At 33.5% G+C, this 21,076-nt stretch overlaps 1 protein-coding gene across 1 annotated transcript in view; it reads left to right on the top strand.

Annotated features, from left to right (window-relative positions):
- The window catches only part of GRIK2 (glutamate ionotropic receptor kainate type subunit 2), a 430,922-nt gene that overhangs the window by 246,789 nt on the left and 163,057 nt on the right, over window positions 1-21,076 (top strand). The window contains exon 10 of the mRNA XM_059835498.1: window positions 4,660-4,866. Coding sequence (XP_059691481.1) covers window positions 4,660-4,866 — 207 coding nt within the window. The remainder of the gene's footprint in view (window positions 1-4,659; window positions 4,867-21,076) is intronic.

The following is a 21,076-nucleotide window of genomic DNA, read 5'->3' as shown; positions in this document are numbered from 1 at the left end:
AACAAGATCACTTTGTATTTTACCACTTTTTGAGTCACTAGAATTGACTGTCTTTCATTTATCTTCTTTCACTGGACTAGAATGATCTCCAGGAATAAAACCCTATCCCCTCATGTTCCTCTTAAATCTTTGAGAGTTCTGCAGAGTATTGCGATATTAGATTCATCTGAACTTGAAGACTACTAAGTTATAGAATAACATTTCTGGAAAGGGAAGATTCCATCCTGCTATATACTTGCTTCATGTAGAAATTTTTTAAAGAGAAAAATGGCTCCAAGAATATTTTTTTAATTTTCTCTGTTCTTCAGAAATCTCTTTGCAAGTATTTTGGATTTTCTTATCTTTTAGGCTGAACAGTTGTTGGTGAATGTGTTGATACCATTTTTTATTTCCTTTGACCTGGTGGTTTTTAAAAGGCAGCTTTCCTCTCCAAGATCCAACTCGCACTCTACAGAAGGTCTCCATGGGCAGGAAAAAAAGTAAAAATGCACAATGATTGACAATTATAACTAGTCATTATACTTTTTGCACTTGACAAGCAGACATTGCGATTTACTGCATTCCAGACTGCAGTCAAGCTTCTACAACACGGTACAAGACCATACACAGCTTTAAAGGTGTATTTCCCTTTAATGTTATTAAGATGGTACTTATATCAGAACTACAGAATATAAATTCTGCATAACCTATAAATTCTGCTCTGGCACTCAAACACTCATTTTTCTAGTGGTCTAATAAACAGTTTAAAGATGGCTCCTCTCATGTTAGCAGCCATGGGCAGCTGCAGTAGTCTGGTATACATGGTCAAGTTGAGTGACCGCCTATACAGTGAGTAGTTCGTTAGTTTCCTGTTTTTTCTTCAACAGCCTTTAAAAATATGGTTATGATAACATACACTGATGTTTTCCAAACACACTCAATGTATTCTAGTGACACATGGTATACATTCTTGTTCTATGGTCATTGAATAAATCCCATGTGCATGTGATGAGCTTGAAGAAGCCAGCTAAATTGGCAGAAATTTGCTGAAAATCATAAAGACAGCTCATACTTGGAAGACCTGTTTTTAATACTCACATGTTGAAATCTAACTGACATAACAATAATGGTGCTGTAATGTTATTGAGAGAACCAGTGAGAATACTCCTGATGGCATATGCAATAAAATGATTTTCAACTCTGTAGTGCTAAATTTTTCCAAATTGCTCACCTGTATTACATTGACAGAATATTTACAGCCACCCATGCATGAAGGGGTGATTGCATTCTCCAGACAACCCAAGCTCAAGTTCATGGAGTTAATTAGCCAAACTGACCATTTCAGACTACTAATGGTTCATGTGACTATCTCCTTCAGGTGCAATGTGAGTGCTTAGCACTGAAGACAATTTATTTGCAGTATATCTCAAATCTTTAAAAAAACCTGGAGAGGGTTATCTTGTTACACTGTTGTCCTGAGTGCTAGAGATATTGGCAGTTTATCTCCAGTGAAAAACTAAAGTTTCTAGTTGTTTGCTTTTGTTCTTCTTCCAAACCATCCTATTTTAAAAGTAACTAGTGGTGTGAAGACTTTCCCTTCAGAGAAAAAGCTATCCATATGAAATATAACCAGTTGAAACAAAACCAGTGTTTGATTTCAGATTAAATTTATATTTTGATGATATAGGTATACCCTGAAAGTTGGAAGAATGTACTGCATATTTCTGAGCACAAATACATAAGGATACTGTTGCTCAGCATATGTCTTTCTTTTTTACACCTGAAATGGGGTTTTTTGCATATTCAGAAATAAATTTTAGGATTTCAAGTGTAGCTAAACAATTTTATTGAGTATTTAATCCCAATTTAATATGGGATAATATATTTGAATTAACTACTTTTGATAGAGAAGTTCCAGACATTTTGGAAAATTCCAAAAACACAGAACCTCACATCTGAAATGGACAATTTTCAGTTGTCCTGATTTCACTTCCTGGATGGTGAATGTTCTTTTCACATCATAAACGGTTGCCACAGGTAGCTGTTTTCTTGGCCTCCCTGAATTTCTGCGATTTGTTATTCATCTGAAATGTGGACATATTCATTAAAGCCTTTTGAATGACTTTTTTTTTTAAATACTCTTCTATTTTCTGAAACTTACAATTTTGAATTCTGATTCTGCCCCATTGTAGAGTGAGTACACATCCAATTAGCATCTTTTCTGTTCAAGAATAAGTGGAAATATTTAACTGTACCCTGTAAAGGAATACCACTTGTTATAACTTTCCAGACTGATAATGAATCTCTTTCAATGAAGTGCACATTTCTGGACAGTCAAATTTTCTTCATAGTTTTAGGAAGAACAGGATGACTTTGCACATAACATGACGTGATGACTTCTCTCAGCTTCTTCCCCTCTCCATAGTCTCTTAGCTTTAAGTTTCCACAAATTAAATAAATAGTTTTATAATTTGCTTAGGATAAAAATATTTTTTTTCTAAAAATGGCATTAATCAGTCTACCATTTCATAGCTCACCTTTCTCCAATTTGTGAAGTTTTTTGGACTGGGAAGAGTTTAAAGATAAGCCTTTTACAGTCTCCTTGAAACCTTCACGAATTCTTAAAGGTAATTCCTAATGGATCTGAAATTGCTAAAACCAGTTCTCCTGTGAATTCATCAGGTCCAAACTTCCTGAAAATACTTTAAGTCCAAGGACTCCCTGAAGTTATCTTTCCCAACTTTAGTCTAAACACTTTTACATGTGTTGTATTAATTTTGTACATTATCTGATAGCCTTTTCAGAGAAGTCAGGCACAGGAAAATCATCAAACTGTTTGATTGTCTTTGTAATGTCATTTCATGGTTTTCTCTTCCTGCTGGGCAACAGATGAACTAGTTCCTAGAATTTCCTTTTATCCTTGCTTCTAGAATGTCACTTTTTATCCTTAATATAGATTGCTAATTGTACTGTATTTTTTTGCTTGGCATTTATGCATTTGTCCTGGCATAAATTTTATGTTTGTTTGTTTGCTTTTCTGTTCGTCCTTCACATTCTGAGTTACATTTCACTTCCTCCGTACTTCCTTTTCTGAGTTTCAGTTCATTGAAGAATTCATGTTTGAGTCTTGTTGCTTTTTTTTTTACACTTTCTGTGTTTTGTCTCAGCATAGCTTCTGCTTGGCCAGTAGTATACTTTCTTTAAGGAATTCTCATTTCACCTGGAGAACTGTTTTCCTTACAGTTGTTTTCTGTGAGCTATTTCATATCAATTGTCTGAGTTTATTTAAAACTCTTTTCATACAGTTTTTGTTCTGTCACTGTCTCTGCTTCTCAAGAATTATTCAATGATCCTTGTAATTTAAATTACTTTCAACTTTCATGTTTTCAGTCAGGTCTTTGTTCTTGTCAGTACTACATTTAGAAGAGCTCTCCTCAAGTCGTTTGCCTTTCAATTTTTTGAAAAGTTTCTATCAAACCATCCTAGTAGTTTCTCTGGACAATTTATTTCATGTTACATTCCTTGTTAATTGTATGAAGATCAGTTGTGTAATTTTTTTAAAATATGGCCTTAAACTTATTAATTTCAATAGAAGTATATAAAAATAGAATCTCAGCAGAGTCTTGATTCACTAGTTGGTTTTATTTAGGGAAAAAAGTGTAAGAGGCAACAGGGGAACAGATATATTCTGAATACACTTCTTTTAAGAGCAAGAGATCTCCCTGCTTTCTCCTTTGCATTTTGGGCAAAATCATATATGTTGAAGTTCCATTTTTATGCAGATATAATGCTTAAATCATGGGACACTTTAAGATAGATGTTTACATCAGGAATGCTGACAAATCCTTATTAAAGCTGTCAGATGCCTGTAGAATGAAGTGCCTTTAACCCCACTGAGTGCTGATGTGGAGATTTAGGGCTGTATGAATTTTGTTAAGTTACCGTGAAAAGTTTATCTCATTATTCATTGAGACTTATATTTGGTGCAGTAATTGCATCTACTACCATTTGTCTTACCTTACTTGGTGCTTATTTTTTTATTATTGTAAAAAATGAAAAAAGCCCATCTAAAACATGAGCAAAGACTGAGTTGTGTATTTAACCTATCAAATACAACTTGAATATTGGTGCCATATTTTAGTGGAAAACTCTACCTTTTGGTTTTTGGTTTTTTTTCCCTTCAGCTTTGTATTTGAGGAAAGTTATCCTATATGAAGAAAAAGATGTAAAAATCCTATATTTTGCTAAATATTGTTGCTTCCCATAATTATGAATATTCTGCCAATCATTTTAATTTGTTTGCTGTTCTGTTTGCACATCAATTCATGAAAAAATTCACATTGTTTAAATTAAATATAAGAAGATAAATGTTTAAAGAAAATAAATTCAGTTTTCATGGAATGTATATCATAGAATTTGCTTTTTGAGTTAACTCTTTCTGGTTTTGCTGCAGTCTTATAAATGGTAGCCTATAACTTGAGGCAACAGAACAGTAGGTGATTTCACTGATTTTTTCCTCCCCCTGTGGGTTTTCTATACTTTACCTAACAAAACATTGAGACTTTTCATTTTACTTCTTTGTACAGGGAGTGGTATCATGGCAGTGTACTACTTTAGGTTAAAAAGAAAAGAAAGTTGTAGGGGCACTCATTATCCATTCTGTCTTTTTAATTTTTACAGGAAGAGCCATATGTTATGTTCAAGAAGTCTGACAAACCCTTGTACGGAAATGATCGATTCGAAGGTTATTGCATTGACCTCCTCAGGGAGCTGTCTACTATCCTTGGATTTTCCTATGAGATTAGACTGGTGGAGGATGGAAAATACGGAGCCCAGGAAGATGCCAGTGGACAGTGGAATGGAATGGTTCGTGAACTAATTGATCATGTAAGTTAACTTTTGGAAGCTTTCTGCTATCCATTTAGATGTCAATTCTATCTATACAAATTGTAAGAATTTTATGATAATGCCATTTGAATAGCACTGTTTTGGAAAATGCAGATGTTTAAAGAACTAATGCAAGTAGATTCACATCAACGGTTTCTATAATGTAGAATTTGTTTGTTAAATGAAGACTACTCTGCATCTGTTTTGCCTATAGGCAGTGTTTGTTTCTGCCAAACTGGTTTAGCTCTTCTGTGGCATATGCCTAAGTCAAAGTGTGGAATAGATAGTATTCAGAATTTATTTATGAGAACAAATATATGGTTTTTTGTGACAAAACATCTTCATTAATCAGTAGAAGTCAGGCCTCTTCTGATAGTGGATCTGACTTTGTCTTAGAGAAATTTCTGTGTATGTAGTTTAAGCACAGAAATTATTTGATATACACAAAGAAGAGGAACATCTTTCTTGAAACATTAACAATAAAGTGCAAGCAGTAAGACAAAAATATCAACATATACTGAAGCAGCAAATTAATGCAATGTGTGTCAAAACGAATACCATTACAATTACTTGTAAATGAGTAAGGCAGGCATTACTTCATGTCCTTCAAAGCATGCTTTCCTGGTTGGTCATGCCAGTTGAATTCAGTTTCTTAGAAACATTTTAGTCAATTTGAAAATTATGTCATTGTCCCTTTTTGCATTTATTTGGGCGAATTGCTTGATATAGAGACATTTGACCAAAGAACGAGATAAAACATATTCTGCACTTCACTGTCATTTAAAATAGGAAGAAGGGGAGACTATTTTATAGCTAATTCAAGTGAAACCTCCTAATGATGGCGGAAACTGCATGAAAAACTTGAAAAATATTCACTGATCTTGTTTCAATTTGCTTTAAGATTTCAGCAGATGGGCAGAACATGTGCTAATCAAAATATTCATATTTACTAGAAGGGTTGTTATCTTTGTGCTTTTCTAGTAAATAATAATCTGGTAACGCTGTTGCAACAGATGTTGATTATGTCTAGCTTCACACTTTTAAGAAGAATGCGTGGGAGTATTATATTTATATTATCTTTAAATGTGTGTATGTATTACACCTAGTACACATACATAGAAAGCAAACAGATATTTAGCTAGACTCTCTGTCTGTCTCTTTACATGCATATTTTCACACATGTATAAATGCATAGGCATGCATAGCTATTAGATCTGATGGTTGTTAGGTAGTATCATCATCTGGAACTAATTTTCCATGATGGGGTGGATACTATCGAAGTATTTCTTATATAATTCTTCAGAAGCAAAGAAAAATCACATTTTGGAATGCTTTTATTATTCAGCCCTAAAGTTTTCTTGAATAAACACTAGTATGGTCTCCTAAGCTTTTCACTAAGATAATCTTGAAATAAAATGCTTTTGAAGAAGTTGCAGCAGTAAAGTATGTGGAGCAGGAGCTTTTCCAATCCTTTCCTCTTGATAATACAGAATGGAACATGTGTTCTTTTTTCCCATAGATAACGTATAACTAAACTTAGATTAAATTTTGTTTTGGCTCTTGAAATGATATTTACTTAGGAGTCAAGAAAGTTTAGATACTGTACTTAGTGCATCATGGAAGATGTAGTCTAACTTCTTAACATGGATCATAACTTTTACTAGTCTCTGTCAATTTCTTAATTGTTAACATTTTCCTTTAAAATTTTCTTCATTTTTATTTATTCTTATTTTGTAATCTATTTGAATACATGCAACTTATTTATGCATCTGTGCCCTTTATCTGCATGCATGTTATTTGTACATTTTATTAGCAAGCTACACTTCAGACCTCAGGACTGAGGCACAAGAATTTATAGAATAATTCAAGATAGCCAGTTACCACATTTGGTGTTTCCATATGGTTAGTACTTCACTTGGACCATTAGCTTAGCTTTTCAGTCTTTCTTTTCCCTTAGAGAATATTTTTAAAGAGTCAAAAAGGTTTTGTTTTGTATAAAGTAATGTAATTAACTCGATTACTATTTCTCTGGGAAAGATGAAAAGATTCTGTCTACATTCTTCAACCTGAGTTTCTAATTAAAATAAATGGACTACAGAATAAAGACAGGGTTCTAAAAGTTGCCATAGTACTTACATCTATTTGAAAAATATTTTTAGAATTTATTGTATTTTTATCGGCTTATTATATTTTAACTGTCAGTTGCTTAAGTTCAGAAAGAAAAGATGCTATAGTATATATCTTTACAAGGGTAGTTTGTAGCATTTGTAATTCAAGAATAAATAAAATGGATAATTTCTGTATATTATGTGTGTAGAAAGGAAGATGCACAATTTATATAAAGATAAAAAGTACCAAATAGAATCTAATTTTTTTAAACAAACTGTTTAAATCTGTGCTTAGTCGTTTTACATAATTGCTGTGTAAGTGAAATGAAGATAATGCTCTCTGAACTGAGCTTAGCATATCATGTCAGTCTCAGGCTTGAAATTCTACAGTGTGAACAGAGACTGAAGCCTTCACATCACACTGTGTTTTCAGTCTCCTTTCCCGTAGTTTACTTGCATTTCGTCTTTCTTTGATTGTTTTACTCAGTGTTCACATATGCCATCATTCTGATATTGGTCTCCAAACAATGACTAGTTTCCTTTTGAATAAATGATAAATACTGAAACTGAAAAATGAGTTCAGTGATTCTTTCCGTTTGACAACTGAACGATAATGAATCCTTGTTGGAAAAGACAGTGGTCTCTATAGCTGCAAATGGAAGAGAAATATTCACTAGGACAGCAAATATAGATGAGATTTCCCTATGAAAACATTTTAAATTTAATTTCTCCAGTTAAGCAGTCAGATTTCTTTGCCACAATTTTTCATTCAATATTTTACCCTCCTCTCTGGTTAATTTAAGACAAGGGTGTTAGATATTTGGGGTAGGGGGAGCTAAAATCCAAGTATCTCTATCCTTTACAGATGCATTTTTCATAAAGAAGTATTCTTTATACTAACTTGCTGCCTTTGGTTCAAGAACTTTATTCAAGGGTAGATTTATTGAATTGGTTTTGAACTGAATTATAAATTCTGGAGATTTCAGGTCGTTCTGTGGTGCTAAAAGTTGTATTATATTGTATGAGATATATAGTGTGAGTGTGTAGATTGGGTTCCCCTAGAGGTAGCAGATACTGATAGAATAAAAATATATAATTTTGTTTTTTTTCTGTTAGACATTCTACTTTACAGCTCCAAAATGACTTCAAAACATTCTTATCATTGGGTTCTAAACCAGGCAAAAATTACTATTTTATACTTTCCCAGAGGTATAAATGAAAGCGAAAAATCCACTGGGAAGTAATTTGTTATTGTTGCATACCATTAAACTAACATTTTTTTTCCTGGCTCTTTATTTGAATGATTCTTCTATAGCACAAAGCTTATGCATTACAAATGGATTTTAAGGCTTGAAGATCTCTTATGATTCATAAATAATTATGGAAAGGGTCCAATTTTTAGATCATGACTGTTCTTTTATTGTATGAGTATTAAATGGGAGCTTTTCTTTGTATCTGAGAAGAGTAGGATTTTCAGCTTGGAGGAAGTTAAGACTTACGCAGTTGGGCAATTGGGAAGCACTACTTAATTTGAATTATCTTGAGACATAGCTTTGTGTTTTACTTCAGTATATCTTTTGAATTTTTGAAAATCAATATCTTATAAATGCTTATGTATAAAATGCTTATATTTATAAAAATAGTAGTGGCCTTTTAATCTCTCAATAACAGAATAGTTTCAGATATTTATATAATCAGCTTAAAATGCTTCTGGAGACATCTTCCTCCAATAACTTTTTTTTTTTTTTTCTTCCTAATTTAAGGTCCTTATGTTCTTGAAGGACTAGAGCCAAGCTCTTTGTATTACTGTGTAGAAGTGAAAAAAGCTTCCAATAAAAAACTATATAGATTTTTGGTTGCTTCCTTTTTGAGACAAAGAAAAATCTATATGAGTAATGGAATTTAAGTTTCTTCTATGTTTTTCTTTTCTCTTCCTCCCCTTTTCAAATGCAGTTTCATCATGTTGTTTGGACTCTCTTTCCTTCATACTTACAGCAAGTCCTACCATATGGAGCCTCATAAGGAAAGGCTAAGGAGCTTCTCTCTTCTCAAGGATAGTCTTCCTCCTTGTAACTTTCATGCGAAAGGTCTGACAGTTGAGATTTTCAATACAATGCAGGACAGTTTAGCCATGCCTCTTTCATTAATCAATATCTCAGAAAATTTGACAGTAGCAGGGAGTTAGAGACTCTTCAGGTGAAAGAAAGATCAAGCATTCTGTCTTCTTGCACCAACATATATGCTGGACAATAAAACCTGTGATCTGTGAATGCTCTTTAGAGCACCATATCTGCCTCATTGTATTAGTGAAAACACTGGTCTGATGTCAACATTTTCAAAGCTATGTATAACACTTAACTCCTACCGATTTTTTTTTCAAGTGATGCTCCTAAATTAATGTACTTACTTGTATGCTACTACTTATTGAACATTATTATTAGTCAATTTTCAAGATATTTCTCCATAGAGGAGTACTGGATTATAACAGCTTAATTTAACAATAATTTTTTTTTAGCAAATAGAATGCTATATCACCTCCTCCTTTCTGTATTTCTTGGAATGACTTAGTTGTTTTTTGAAAGACTCCCTAGATTTTTGCTAAGGGCTGCTATGCTAGTCATCATCATCAGGTTCAAACAATAAGAATGTTTCACAGGACAACTTAATTAGTAAACCAGAAGCAGAATATCAGTAGTGACTTTAGAAATGTGTTTTGCCTTACTTATCTGAATTTGGAAAATTCAGGACTTTCGTACGGTGGTTTATGTCTCTTCCTTTGTGGCCAATATTTATGACTGTGAACTGTCATTCATTTTGTATTTCTTTAAAGATATTATAGATGTTATAGCTGAAACAGATATATCAACTGAGTAAGCATTAGGAAAAAAAAAGGCCTGAAACATGAGACAAGTGGAGATTCAAAAAAAGATTTTCCAGAGAATGCCTTTATATACGACAACATTTGAGTGCGCTGCTGATCAGAAGTTAGACTGGTGCTGACAGAAAAATAATGAACTAGTATTGTAAGATCTTACTTAGGATCTGCAAGAAAGATTTCAAACTATTTAGGCATTAAGTTTAGAACGTTCTCCTATATCAGTCATTTAAAATATTTTTTCCAATCACATTAACAGCTGTAAAATTATCAGTTTAAATCCAGAAATGGTTATTTCTCCATCTTCAACACATTTTCCATTAATTCATAGTATAGATTAATCACATGATCCATAATGATATATCAGAAAATAAAAATAGATGGGAGCATATCATAATGCAGAAGCGATTCTAACTCATATCTCTACAAAAATGTACCTTTTTTCCCTGATCTATCTTTCTCCATCTGCACCTACATCTCAGACCTCTCTTAATGTTCATCTTGGCTATCTTACTGTCAAATTCAGTTGAACATCACCAAAACTTATCTCACTATTTTTACTTGTCTTTTTTATTCCTTCATTCTTGTCACTATTCCTAACATCAATATTCTCATACCAGTTCAAGACTGTAAAGGAGTAATTTTAGATGTCTTCCTCTTTATTTCTCTTTCCATAGAGACTGTGTTCACATCTTGCCATGTCTTCTATAAATCTTGAAAAATCAACATTTTTTTTTTTTCTTGCCCCTACAGCAAAATAGCTCTCAGGCCAGACCTTTCTTTTGTACATTTGCCTGCAGCAGAGACCCTGTTCCTGTCTTCTAAGAAGTTCATGAATCCATTTCTTAAGCCCCATGTTCTTCATTGGTTTGACCTAACATTTTATATGGGTGCTTTTCTCTTATTGTGCTGGATCAGTGCTGTTGTAACTGCTTTATTTCCATACCACTATTCCTTTTCAGATCATAAAAGTATCATTAAAACTCCTTGAAATTTTATTTTTGTGTTCTGCAGAAACTTTTAGTAACAATTGTTCCCATTTGAACAGAGAATTTGACTTTGAAATGAATTCTAAAATAGATTTTTTTTTGTTTCCCTGTTAAAAGAATTTATTGACTGTAACTTGTTATAAAAAACATTTTTTTCGTTAGAAATTCTTTTGGCAGGTATTTTTCAATCAATTAATGGTAAGTGATTTTCTCTTTGAAATTTGTTGTTCTGGTTTTGGTACTCTGTAGAGGAAGGGAAACAAAAGCTATTCAACATTTTAAATAAAAGAAGTGATGCTCAAATTAGAACTTTAGGATCAGATGTTGAGTTTAGGATCATATGTTGATTTCCAGCCAGTTTGGGGTCTTAGTGATTTTCCTTTTGAGGACTTGGGTAAAGACTTGTTGTTGTTGTCATGGAACTTTCTGACTACAATAAAATAAAAGAATTCTAGGACACAAGTTTTTTATCAGCTATCTCAGGAATAATTCTTCCTCTGTTACTATAGCATGTCAATGGTGAGGTACCAGGCAATGATACACATATTTTTCATTTTTCTCTACTTGAGTAAACAAGCAAAAGATTTTTGTTAGAGGAAAAAAATATTAATTTGATTTTGATGCTATTGTCTCTGTCTTAGTTCTCCACACTTGCAGTATTATTTTTAAGCTCCTTAGAACAGGTACTACTCACAGTATATTAAAATACATTATAACATGTCAAGCACTGCAAAATATTTGTTGAGTCTATTGTTAAAACTTTTCTTGTCTGAAAAACAATCAACTTCAGATATCTTTCCACCAGCATCTGCAAAATGAGTGTGCATCTTTTGTGAAAGAACAACATACATTTACTTGTGAAAAAAAACCCAAAACAAAACAAAAAAACCCCAAACACACAGAAACTTAGAGCACTGCTTAATTTGCTTTGTTTTTCTGTTTTTTCACAAATATACTTTATTTGCATTCTTAGAAGGGGGAACTGGGTGCATGTAATTGCAGTATTTTATTTGGTAACACTTTAAAGTTTAGTTCTTAAAGTTTGGCTTTAAAAAAATATGTTTCTGTATTCTTGAGGTGGTAAAGCTTGCTTTATTATAAGTGTATAAGTTTTTGAGGTTTTTTATATTTCTTGTTTTTGAAGGACTTTTCTTTCTTTAAGTATACTAGCTATAGAAAATCTAAATACAATATGTGAAAGAGTTTAAAAAAGAGAACTTACTTTTTTTACACATAAATTATATATTGAAATTTGCAAGTGATCATCAATATTAAGGAAAAAAAAATTCCTATTCTATCTTCCTTTAAAATGAAGGTGTATTGAGTGCATTAAATATACATTTTTTTGTTTCCTATAAATAATATTATTCTAAAGCCCTGGTAATCCTGGGCAGATTTTCTTTATTCAGAGAAGTGGTATCTTTGACTTGTGTCCATTAACATATTAAACAGATACAATTTTGATGACTGTCTTCTGTGCATGTCAAATTATTTGCTGCAATAATTAACATTCTGGCAATCTTGTAAATTTTGGCTCATTAAAAAAATGAGGTTTATCTGTGAAAAGCATGGGATTTGAGAGGGTAAACAATGTGGTAGTTTTATGAAACAAGGTCAGCTCACGTGTAATAGATGTGAAAGGTAATTTTTGACAATGCCTACCTTTACTTTCAGTGTTGTTACATAAACAAGGTACTAATAATTGCAGATGTTCCCAAAGAGGATGGAGGATTTTGATATGAACTCTTTTTTTCAGATGCATTTTTAGAACCTACTTGATATCTTACATCAGGCCTCATAACATCAATTTAATCTTGAGTACAATTCTATGGATTAGAATGTTGTACCTCAGAGGGGAAGACAGTCTGTGAGAGAGGCTGTGTAGGATTAAAATGCCTAAATGAATGTTTTGGTAAAAGGTGCCTGTTGGAGCACTAGCTTTGTAGGCTTCTGTTTTAGGCAGTAGAGTCCTAGTGAAAACAATCATACCAGAACCAAGAGATAAATTTAATTTCTCTTCTAAAGCTGTGTCCAGTGGAGTAATTCAGGTTAGATGCTCTATGATCTCAAGCACATCTGCATAAGACAGTAGATGTGACAGAGGACATTCGTCCTAATCTAGAGCAGCACATTTGAGGACAGGTTGGCTATCCAAGGTTTGTCTTATGCAGTAGACATATCCAGGAATGCAAAACACTTTTCTAGAACTTGGTCAGCTGAATTGCTCTTTAGACGCCATCATCTGTATTGATTAGACCTTCACTGACTGTGATGGGAGTTTAAACTGCTATGGATTAAGTCAGTAGCCCACACATAAGTGTCTGGTGCCACCTGAGCTTCCTTAAACTGTTCAAGACACCCACATAATGCTGGCAGATCTAAGACCTATGGGAGACCCTTTCATTGATGGAACAGCAACTAGAGGCATGGGGATACCTTAAAGCACGTCACAAGCTCTAGTCCAGTTCAGAAAAGGGGCTGGAATAAGAGCCCAGGCATCTGCCTGTTGGTGTTAGCTCACACTTAGGTCTTGCTTGAAGCAATTGTGAGTTTACAATCTGTCTTTACAAAATTATATTTGTACTGCATTTGCTACAGTATTCATTGAGTGTTCATCTTATTTTTTTTAATTACTGTCAGTAAATGTGAGTAGATAAATTCCTCTCTCAATAAAGTATACTAAGACTTCTCCAAATGCTGATTCTTGTTTATGCAAGTAAACATAGCTGTTTTCTCACAGAATGATGCTATTTTCCAATTATTTGTTTTCATTAACCCTGTCACCTATCATGTTTATATTAGGAGCTGGAAAAAATAAGGATTACCATGAGAAACTATACTGTGAAAAACAGCTGTCTGAGAACCTTTATCCATAAAGAAAGAAAATAGTAATTTTGCTAACAGTGCCTTCATAACAAGGGGGTTTTATTTGTGTTCCTGATTTTTCTGTACCTTTAAATAGACCATTTAAGCTGTCTGGCTAGAACTCTTGTCTTTCATCTGGTTGTATAGTTTGATGAAATGTTTCTTTATTAGGCTAATAGCATAGGATAAATTGTCTTACAAATCTTGGTTTAAATTAATCATCTTGTTTCTTAGATAAAACATCATGGGTTTTGTGCATTTTTAGTCTATTAATCATAAAAATGAAGTAAACACCCAACAACTTGCATGTACTTCAGTTTCACATTCAAGAATAGGCTTAATAAGTCCTAATTTTTTTTTTTTTGTGTGTGTGTGTGAAAATACAGGATTTCTGTTGATGGGACAGTTTACATGATGCATAATATTACTCATCAACACTAATTATATTCACAGACAAAAAGTTATTTTTCATTTCTTGTGACAAGGAATATTCAGGCTATTCAGGTTAAAATATGTAAGAAAGAGGAGAGAGAATGTAAGTACTGCTGTTCAAAGTGGCAAAGATAAGTGTTACACAGATCTTTAATGAATAGTAGGAAGCAGTGGGTGATCATGTGAGTGTAGTAGATAATGTAACAGGCTTATAAGCTTATGTCAAGGGAATTCCAGTGGGGCTCAAACCCACTAACGCACCAGGAGTTCTGGTGGGACTCAAACGCACTAGTGCACCTCTGTTTCTGGTGGGACTGAAACACACTCTTGTGCCTTGGGAGTCCACCGCTGACCAAGGAGAGAGACAAAGTATAGCATTGCAAAGGATTTTTTTTTAAGCAATGTGCATGCAGTGCCCCAGCCTAATGCTTGGGGACCCTGATATTGAGGAAGGCAGGGTTAATATATGTTACAATACAGTTGTGTAGACTAATCAAATCACCTGTGTTAATGGGTAGGCTAATCAGTTACCATTGTTTGTGTAATAAGTGTGTGCTTATCCCATGAAGGATTACTGTGTGCTTCTCCTGTGCAGGCGGTTAGTAGCATGTTCTCATCGTTCTAAACCTGTGCAGGTGGAGTGGTTTTGTACTGGATTCTGGTCAGTTGCTGTTCTGAGAACCTTGAGTTCATCGCTAGGCTTGATTCACAATACTTTTCCATTGTCTGAGAGTCTTTCTTTGCAATCCGCTGATGTTGGTTCTTAACACTTCTCATCTACATTTTTGAAATGAAGGTGGAAAGTGTTCAGCCCTCCTTCAGAGGAAGGGTTTAAAGATTTAGAAGTAAGGCTAAAGAAAATTTGTTTTGAAAACTGTAACATTTTAGGTAAAACATCATTTAAATAAATTATATTCCAGAGAAATATTTTAATGTTATGTCCTTAATACACTGAAGAAATCTCAGGTCAGTATACAAGATATAATAAAATATACTAAATTCTGACCATTCACAAACCACTCGTTGGGTTTTAGTTTGAATGAATATCATTGGGAGGAAGATGAATACTCAGCTTAGCAGAAACTGTAAAATTTTACGTCTTTGAATGGTTTTCACCCGCAGAATCCATAAATCTATCTTGATTTTGGAGTTTCCAAGTCTTCTTTGCTTGTTATAGATTTCTTTACATTATGTCCTGTTCCCCTATAAAGCTTTCACACTTTTTATAATAATTACTCCTTTCCTTGGATGAGTTTACATGGGTTACGTTGAACAGTTTTGCATTACAAAAATGGAACTTAAATTGTCATTTAATACGTAATGTATAGTACTTACAAAGTCTAAGCTCCTCTGTAAATGCAAAATTTAGGCTACATTTTTGACTATGTGAGACTTGGTTACATCTTTTTCAAATCTGAGGTCTGAGCTAGCATCTGCAACTGAATCTGAGGTGTCACATGATGAAAATTTTAACCATGCTAAACTTTTTCTATATATAACATAAATTTGAACTCTGATCCTTTGGGAAGATGGTGTTTTGAGGGGTAACATTCCATAAACCACATAGAGTTTTGGAAAGTCTGCAGTTATAGCATAGCAGTTGCTAAACCAGCATCTCTAGTGAATATAGATAGATGGTAAGCTGAATGCCTACTGATTTCTGCTGAAGTTTTTTTATGTTATATTCTAGTATCTTGACATTTTATTTTATTTTTACCTACCCTCTTTTAAAAAAAAAGAAGGCACAGTTCTCTTTTTTTTCTGTATTCTCTGTATGCGTTTAAAATGCTACTGTTTGTATTTGAGTTTTCTCATCCTTATCTGCTTGTATTTTCAGCTGTCTTATGTTTTGTTTATAATTTCTCTCTTTCCTGATTTATCTGTTTAGCCATTTGAAGGCCATCTGTTCTGAGTGCATTTTTATTTCTTGGTATGCATTTATTTACCTTGCAGATTAAGCATTACTGTTGTACACTGGAACATTCTTCTCTGAATTTCCAGTAATCATTATTAGTTACATTTGTTAAGTTATGTTGGCAGTTTTCCAGCACAACCCTCCCTTTAAACAAAGCTACTAATTCACGTTATTTAATATTTAAAAATGGTATTCCAACTCCTTCCAGTTATTCTGTGTCACGATAAAGTATCCATAGTTCTTTAACTGTTAAGTGCCTGTAACATATTTTTTATGTATATGTTTACTGTTTTAAATATCAATATTATCTTCCAGTTATTATTGTTTGCATGCTTTCTTTTCCTCATTACAGTAGAATTGCATTTCTGTGTGAAATCTGTCCTGGGGTCTATAGGATAATTTATTACGATAATTTGTAATATGCCGGAAAATATCACTTCTGCTTTTTGTGCCTTTCAGTCTAATTGCTAATTCATTAATCCACAACTTCAAGTGCTCTGACCTTTTATTTCCAATGTCATTTGTCCCAAGCTGAATAAGCAGCAGCAGGTGTCTCCCTGCCAAGCAACTAACTGTGTCTCTTTTATTGCTTGATCTTCTGTTTTTCTCTTCAAGCAAACTGAATATATTCATAGACTTACAGAACCTCTCAGCAAATTCTTATCTTGCATGTCTGAATTTATCAATGTAATTCACTCAAATTCACTGCCATATTATGCATCTACGCTTCCTTATTATTTGTTTGCTTTAAGGTGAAAGATCAAAGAGATGGTCTTCTACATGATCATAGAATTAGCAAATACAGCTTTACTACTATTTCAAAGCAACAGCCAAGCATTGGTCTCTATACTCACTTACCAGATGACACTTAATTTGCATGTCTACTTAGTCACTCTCTAATAAAGGCTGTATATGATATTCCCATTGAAAAATGTACAAGCAGATCCTAACTCAGAGTAAATGTTATGCAGGAAATAAACTTCAGATTGAGTGCAGCAGAAAGTATTGCAGAAAGCCATGAAAAAATGCTAGGGAAATAAAAAAACTCAGTAATCTAAAATGTCAAAGAAATCCTAAGCCAGAAGCTTAGGTCAGGTGTGCAAAATATATGTATTAATTCAGTGAGTAGCATAGCAGAAGTGCATGTATGAATTGCCTAATAAATTGCAGGCAAGGGGTGTGTTACTGATTTCAAGTACAGTACAGACTGAAGATGTAGTTTTCAACAAAAGAGCAGTTGAGAGTGAGCAATTATTTTCCAAAGAGCAAGGAACTTCCACACAGTCTGCATTTAGTAAAGCAAGGCCCAGCAGTATTTCTAATATTACAGTAAGACATGGAGAATAATAATAATGCATACACTTTTTCTTAATAGACATAAATGTTATTTACTACATGATATTTTGAGCTGATCACATCCTATGTTTCCCAAAGAAACTGGATGAAAAATTTTAAGTACATTCTCAAGTTATTTGACACCAGAAGTGGTAGGAGACTTTCACAGTAGAGTCTTCTCAATAAGTGCTCTGAGATCTGTGGAATTTTTCTGATGATCTGCACACAGGGTGCTGTTTATCTGAAATTTCTTGAGACTAGGGGTAAGTGAATATTGCCTTCCTTTTCATGTAACTATGTATACCTAAGTAATACTTCTTACAGTTACGGTATTATGGTTTTCTAATTTTAAGTTTCACATTTTTAATGACTACTAATGAATCTTTTTCTTTCAAAATCCTTTTTCTGTTGCTATGTGAAAATAACCTTTCTTCTTTTTCCATTTCTGTTTTTTCTCTTTTTCATTCTACCAGTGTTATCGAATCCTATCAGTGAATTGCCAAAGAATCGAACTTACTTTTTGGAACAACATTCATAATCTGTCTTTTAACATTCTGCTAGATAACTCAGGATTTTATTTAAAATATAGATGAAATTCAGGAAATACACTAAATGACTTTAGTAGCCAGGATCCCTCATGATAAATAGCATGGTTTGCTGTGTAAAACTGTTAGTTTGTAATTTCTATTCCTTGTTTTGACCATTTGCCTACCTGCCCACATTCATAAATAGGATGTTTGCCCACTTGCCTCCCCACCCCCCCATTCCCCATTTATTTTTCTTTTCTTTTTTAGGTTCACAAGTTTCTGGAAATGATGGAGAATCATTTCAAATGTTCATTGAGAAGTTGCTGGGAAAAGAATGCCAGCACTGGGCCAAATCAAGTGTGAATTAGGGACCAAATATTTTTGAGGCTGGGTGAAAGAATTAGTATATAAGCATTAACACAGAACATGTTTTAAGTCTAACCAGTATAATCCCCATTTATAATTGTTAACTATTTGGACATGCCTGGCTAATGCACTTGGTTGTATAAAATGACTAAGTTTCAGTGACAGATAAAAACTGGACAGTGAATAGTTGTAATTCAGTTTCACTGCATTTCCAGTGAAGTGAATCATAGCCCATCAGGGCAGTGGCATGAAGTTTTTCAAATGAGACTCCAAAAGATAACTCTTTATCTCAAGCTCATCTATGCTTACAGCAATGATTAGGAACTGATTGGATCCAGGGCTAGGGCTGTATTCATAAAAGTGTTATTTTTCATATCCTCATACAGTTATCTGATCTTTACAATCACTTTTGTTGCTATAATGATAGTGAAGAATGATAGAAAATAACACGGAGATTATTGTTTCTATGTATATGTCTGCTGAAGTGAAATATATGTGAAAATTAGAATTCTCTAATTGCAGAGTTAATTTCCATTGGGACTTATCCCTTTTATTAGGTAAATTCATGTGTCTACATTTTTATTCTGTCTCTTCTGGTTCAGAAAAGGTTGGTCATTGGGGTTGGCCCCATTTAATAGAAATTAAATTACCTGGAGAAAATTGATGAAACAACTTTTCTATTCAAATATGTGCTTTGCCTCTAAGTAGGTGATTTGCAATTCTGTTTTTCATGTCAAATCTTCAGCAAGTTATTTTTAGAGCTTATCATGAATCTGTTCATTCAGCCTTTTTCTACAGTATCTATACTTCAGTGTACAGTACTTGATCATTGCAAAGATGAAAATAAGTTCAACTGTACGGGGAAAGTTGATCACTACCACTTTTCCCCATCTTCCCTCAGTCCTCCCCTCTGCCTACTCACATCTTACTTCCTACCAGAAGTAATGATTAAGGAGTTTGATTGCATGCTTGGTAGATCAGGAATTCATAAATTCTACTCATAACTCTGAACATGGCAGACTCTGAACATGTTCATAAGAAATGTTGCCGCTTAACCTCTGCTTGGATTTTCTTCATTTGGAAATGGTAACAGAGGATTTTGAAAGACTTGTAGGGGATCTAGATAAATCAACTAGAGGTGTATTAATGAAGCACAATTAACACAAACAAATGCATTCTTAATATCATTACTGATACTAAAAGCTCTATGCTGCAATTTGTCTTTTGCTCATCATGGAAGGTAGGAAGGAGGGCCTGTGGAATCCTGGAGTATGTTAACTTTCAGCAAAACAGCATTTTAGTAAAACAGTTTCAGGGTGTGCTGGCAGGAGATGTGTCCCTGGGAATGGTGCCCAAAGCACGATATAACCCATACTGTTTGGGTAACTGAAAGGTATTAATTCTGTATCTGTTATTCTTACAGTATCAAAGATAATTCAGTTGTTTAAGAAAATTATACAAAGTCAAACATTCAGAGTTAAAAAAAGAAAAAAGAAACTGCCAGTGCAGCCTTACTTAAGTCCAAAATACACCAAATGAGTGTTTCTTTGTCACAATAGCTTGCAATTGGTTTGCACAGTCAATTTTTATTCTACTTCCTGACCTCTGAGGGCCTGATAAGCAGTAACGTGTGGTAACTTCCAAAGATGACTAACTTCTCTTCCTGAGTATGTATGTTAGTGTGAAACAAATATATATATACACACACGCACATATGCATACCAATGACTGCATATAGGTGCTTATAAAGAATGAATGTATATTTTTGTGTGGATGTGTGGGGGATTGGTACTCTTAAAGTGCCAGTAGAAACTGTGAAACAGTATAGATACTAGTTAGTTTTTTTTTACTCAAGATATTGGATAAATAAGTGACATACTGAGACAATGTTTTGTATATAAAAAACATGTAATTTAAAAAATGGTTAGAAGTTTTATTTTAAGTTTGTAAAGTCAAGTTTAAAGAAATGGAAAGTATTACACTTGAAGAAAGATTTTTTACTTCTTGCTTTGCTTTAGAAGTGTATACAGTAACCTGTTGGAAGTAAAATATTTATTTATAGTATGGAAAATAGTTTGTTAACTAGAAAACCATTTTGTGTCTGAGGCAATATGCATTTTTCCTTAAAAATGGAAGACTTAAGTAGATGTATTTTATTAGATTTTTTTTAATGTGGATTTGTATTATAAAGAATGTTACACTTATTCTAGAATAAGTGTCTTGTCAAAAATGTATCAAAATATTGCTATATACAAATCCTCAAGTCATTCTTCAAATGCATGGTAATTGATTATCTTTATTAGTTTTTAAACTTAGTTTGCCTGGATAAAAAAATAATTGAGCTCTTTCAAAATGTCATGTGCAGCATTCAGCCCTGTCACTTCCATGTCTTATGATTTTCAGGTTAGTTTGAAAATGAACCTACTGGCCCTCAAAAGAGATACTGAAATACTGTAGTATTTCATAATTCCAAATTGTAAAAGCAAAGCTAGTGTAAGATCTACACTTACGTTACTGTTACAGTGTAATAATAAAGAAAAGATGGCTCAGTTAGGAAAAGCCGCCATAAAAGCAGTGTTAGGTTGGACTTGATGATCTTAAAGGTCTTTTCCAACCTAAATGATTCCATGATTCTGTGATTCTAATCCTGTTGCTATTAGAGACCCCCATAAAGGTGATAGAGTTTTGCTGAAAGAGCAGTAGCAGCTTAGATTACAGCAAGAGCATGATTTTAGATGTCACTCAGGTGTGCCTGAAACAGAAAGCTAGAACCAGCCACCAGCAGAGTGCCATTGTAC

The sequence above is a fragment of the Gavia stellata genome, chromosome 2 (genome assembly GCF_030936135.1).
Source record: "Gavia stellata isolate bGavSte3 chromosome 2, bGavSte3.hap2, whole genome shotgun sequence".
Taxonomy (NCBI): Eukaryota; Metazoa; Chordata; class Aves; order Gaviiformes; family Gaviidae; genus Gavia; species Gavia stellata.
This window is presented reverse-complemented; position numbering and strand designations above follow the sequence as displayed.